We start from the raw sequence: 4,144 nt of genomic DNA on the forward strand, positions 1-4,144 counted from the left end.
CCGCAACCCTGACCATCTCCCTATATATCACTTTTTACGGTCAACTATACATACATATATACGATAAAAATAGATTTTGGGCAACTGAAATATAATAAAATAATATTATAAATCAAATTAATGACGTCGACCAGTTTTTGTAATTGAGCAATCGTACAAAGCCTGTGTACCCGAAAGATGGTAAAATACCGGTGCTTGGGTATGCATATGATTTGGTATTAGTGGGTAAGGACGAGGAACGAAATAAAACTACGACTTTCCACTTCTTTGATTATTTTAATTTTATTAATGTTCATTCTGTACAATTATTTACTTTAATCATTCTATATATTCTTTTATTCATTAGTTGTTATCTTGTTTTTTGTTCTTAGCATTGATGTAGGCTAAAAATTCTGGCCGAAACGTTGCCAATATTAAATATGAAAAACTTATTTGTATTATTATCTAAACCGCACTCCCAACCATCTACTTCTCTTATATATTATCCACGATCAACTATCTTCTCATTGCTATAAATACAACTACGCTGATAAAACCTAGTAAGGAACTAGGTCTAGAATTAAATACGGTTGAAACAAAATATATGGTTAGCAATAGAAACGGGAGCAATTTCGGCGATACAGATATAGGAGGAAATACATTTGAACAGGTAGGAAGGTTCAAGTATTCAGCTTCTACGTTGACTTTAAAAAACGAAATTAATGAGGAAATAAAAGCGAGGTTTAAGGCGGGAAATGCCTGTTATTTTTCATTCTCGAATTTGCTTATCTCGCGCCTTCTGCCCAAAAATTAAAAGTTAGAATTTATAAATCTATTATCCTTCCTACTGTTCTTAACGGATATAAAACGTTGCCTCTTAAACTAAGGGAAGAAATGCGCCTTAAGATTTTTGAAAATTAAATATTTGGACCGAAAAAGGATGAATTAATGGGAGAATTTAGAACCCTTAATATAATTCAGGTTATATCATTGCGGCGAATAAGATGGGCGTTTGAGGTCGTAGGACCTAACGTAAGGTACGGATCCCCCAAAATATTAATTAACACTATATGGGTAAACGGTCCAATAGGTAGACCGAAACGTAAAGGGGAGTGTTGGGTTAAAACAGACTTACTAGATTTGGGTTTGGAGGGGGGTCACTGGACAAATGTGTGTAGAGAACGATTGGTGGTATCGGCATCGTACCTTTGGGTTCACAAAGCCTTCATTATTATTATTATTATATGTTCATGCGCAACAAGTAGCTGACACATGTAGAAGACATGAATGTGAACTATCGTACCATTTAACATCATAACACTAACCTTAAATTAACTTGTATATTTCATGTGTGTTATTTGTCTAAGGTGAAAGTTGTTGTATTTAAACTTAGTTGATCTCTTAAGGAAATTCGCTATTAGTGTGTAGACAAATACTACCAAACTTCCTCAAGTTTTATTTATATTTTAAATATTTACTATTATTATAAAACATATTAATGGGCCGCCAATGGCTCAGTGGTTAAGATACAGTCTTATCAATTTGATGTCTATTGGCGGATTCTGGAGCGATCTGGAGCGGTTCGAATCTGGCCTGGGGCGTTGACTTTTTTCATTGAGTGGCGGTCCCACAAAATGAGAAACTTTCACCCCCAAGCATGGTAGGCAGTGTAGGACTAATGAGAGTCTTGGTCCAAAAAAACAACAAAAAATATATTAATAGCTAACCTAATCTACCAAATTCCCCTTCACCCAGGTATATAGATAGCCATCAGTAGTAACTACAGCGCTATGTCGAAACTCTGCACTGATAGACACAACATTCCACCATCCATGTCCTCCGATCATTTTAGGCCGCCTCTGAGTAGTAGAGTTACCATGGCCAAGCTTCCCATAATCTCCTAAAAAATAAATAATTATTTTATAATATTAAAATAACAACAATAAAGGGAAACAAAAAATACAATAACTAATTAAAAAAAAATCAGGAAAATAATTTTAAAGCCAATGATTTTTCTTTCAAATAAATAAAAGTGCTACTCAGGCAATTATCATTAATCTGAAGACTGAAGAAGATGAAAAAGGAGGTCTTGAAGAGATTCAATAAATGTTAATCAAGCAAAAATCTCAAATCATTTATTAGTAGATTACAAAGGAATTATCATCAAAAAGAGAGGAAAATAATTATTAAAATCCTCTAGAACTAAAACAGTAATATCAAAAAGAAAACATATCGCACTAGTATTTCTGAAGTGACACAACTAAAAATTCAAGACAACTGACAATGTGACACTTTTGCCTATGGAGGGGGAATAGCATTAAGGCAGGAAGAGTGACACAAGTGCCCTCTGGCGGACAAGCTCTGAAGCTAGGTTGATACAGTTTTGATTATTCATAAAGATATATTTACCAATTTCTTTCATAGTCATAACTCAAAAAACACCGATTTTTGAGTTGTTTCACTTTAGAAATACTAGTGCGATATGTTTAAAATTATAGTCTGATCTCTTTTACTTAATTTGTGAAATAATTAAGTCATGACAGGTAATACACTGTTATTGAACCAGCACATTAATTTAAAATTCGAAAAACACAAGTGAAATGTACAAAGCGTTTCAACTTGAAAGATATCTGTCACGTGGAAATAGGGCTAGCGATATAGTGATACTGAGATCAATGCAAAAATTATGTATTTTAATAGGGAGGAGATGGTCAGGAGTGCGATCAAAAAGTATCACTTTGCAGGGCTTTATCAGGGTTAAAAAGATGCAAAACAACTAAAATTATTTTGACAATGTAGGATAAGATAAAAAAGGTAAACTAATATAGGTTAAAAAAATTATTTAAATATAAGCGAAAAGTAAATTATAATGATGAACAAAATGAAATAAAACTTTATAGTTGTTTTGTATCTTTTTTAATCCTTATTAAACCCTATAAATTGGGCTGAAATGTCGACAAGTAAATTAGTGTTAACTATTTTTGGTTCATTTTTGACATCTCCATATTTTGAAAAATGTGGTCAATTATATATATTTATATATTAATATTTCACTCATTCCAGATCTCGCTGCTGTAAGCTTCATTATCCCAGTGGCTGGTACCAAAGGGAAATTCGTCATAGGCTCGGGACATAAGCTCTATATCATTGGTTGGGATGGTCTTTCTGACAAAATTGATTCAATCGAAGTCCTCCATGAACTTACAGATGCACTTGAAAACAATAGCATTAACGATGCGAAATGTGATTCTTCTGGACGTCTTTGGTTCGGTAAATATAATTAAAATGTTGAATTTTAATTATTATAAATTTATAATTAAGAAAGTATATATATTTTTTTAAATATTGGTTTTACATACATACTAAACTCTAAAAATATTATGGGTATGTAACTTGAACCCAGAATTGTATTAATAAACTTTTCAATTTTTTATTAATTTTCAATGAAGAGTAAGTAGTTCACCATGAATAATTATACATGAGGAAAAGATGATTTGGGAAGTGGTGAATGAAGAACACTAATAAATAAAACCTTATTTATTTCGGCCAGAATTTCAAGCCTTCATCAAGGCTAAAAACAAAAGACAAAATAAAAAGCATAATGAATAAATATGAAAATAACTAACATTATCGTTACAAAATACTGTTAAAAGACTTGTATAGTCTAAATATCATAAAAGATAAAGCCTGTATATATGAGAAAAGTAATACTAAAGTTAATTAAGAGGAAAGAACAAATAATAAAATACATATGTTAATCTAGGTAGTAAATATATGAATAAAATGAAAATTATTTAAGATACAGTGATGAAAAATGTGGGAAACAAAATGTATATATAGGTAATTAAATATGTTAGTAAAATAACAGGATTAAAGAAATAAAATATGAAGTTGCCTTATTAATAAAATATTAATTTAAAATCAATTAATCAATTTAATCATGATGTTTTGGATCATTAGAAAAAAAAAGTTAAAAAATGAACCAGGTTGGTCAAGATCTGAAAGGCAAGTGCAATGATTGGGGGCCAATATTAAAATTAATAATATATTAATTTAAAATAAATTAATCAAGATTTATTTTTTAATAATATAGTTGTTTGAGAGTGGTTTAGTTTCTTTTTAAAACAGTTTTGATCCTTTTTCTCTCAACTTTATTCTTTTTTAA

General features: G+C 30.7%; 1 protein-coding gene across 1 annotated transcript in view; it reads left to right on the top strand.

Annotated features, from left to right (window-relative positions):
• LOC106681530 (regucalcin) overlaps nt 1-4,144 on the top strand; it is a 28,573-nt gene that overhangs the window by 16,550 nt on the left and 7,879 nt on the right. Inside the window, exon 3 of the mRNA XM_067051494.1 lies at nt 3,043-3,249. Coding sequence (XP_066907595.1) covers nt 3,043-3,249 — 207 coding nt within the window. The remainder of the gene's footprint in view (nt 1-3,042; nt 3,250-4,144) is intronic.

Source organism: Halyomorpha halys, unplaced genomic scaffold (assembly GCF_000696795.3).
Source record: "Halyomorpha halys isolate HHAL.00 unplaced genomic scaffold, Hhal_1.1 Scaffold345.1, whole genome shotgun sequence".
Lineage (NCBI taxonomy): Eukaryota > Metazoa > Arthropoda > Insecta > Hemiptera > Pentatomidae > Halyomorpha > Halyomorpha halys.